Below are 285 nucleotides of genomic sequence, written 5' to 3'. Positions count from 1 at the left end.
TTTAAATTTTCTCTGTTCTCTTTTTCTCTAACTATATGCAAAAGTTATTCACATTCTCTTACCAATATTATTAATTTTGTGCATGATGGAGCTTGGGACCCTGTGTTTGAACTTTTTTGAACATTCACTGAGCAATTTGTACTTGGTGACAGCATCTCCAAAGGTGGTCTTCGGATCTTTGCTATTCAAGGTCTTCTCGCACAAATGAAGGACCTGAGTCTCTACATCCTTTGGAGGATTATATGACTGCTGGTTGCGGAGATACCTGTTGGAATAAACAAGTGG

At 38.2% G+C, this 285-nt stretch overlaps 1 protein-coding gene across 1 annotated transcript in view; it reads right to left on the bottom strand.

Moving 5' to 3' along the window:
• Positions 1–285, bottom strand: part of LOC119592672 — a 12,375-nt gene that overhangs the window by 5,922 nt on the left and 6,168 nt on the right. Inside the window, exon 3 of the mRNA XM_037941584.1 lies at positions 63–265. Within this exon, the coding sequence (XP_037797512.1) occupies positions 63–265 (203 nt within the window). The remainder of the gene's footprint in view (positions 1–62; positions 266–285) is intronic.

Source organism: Penaeus monodon, chromosome 30 (genome assembly GCF_015228065.2).
Source record: "Penaeus monodon isolate SGIC_2016 chromosome 30, NSTDA_Pmon_1, whole genome shotgun sequence".
NCBI lineage: Eukaryota > Metazoa > Arthropoda > Malacostraca > Decapoda > Penaeidae > Penaeus > Penaeus monodon.
This window is presented reverse-complemented; position numbering and strand designations above follow the sequence as displayed.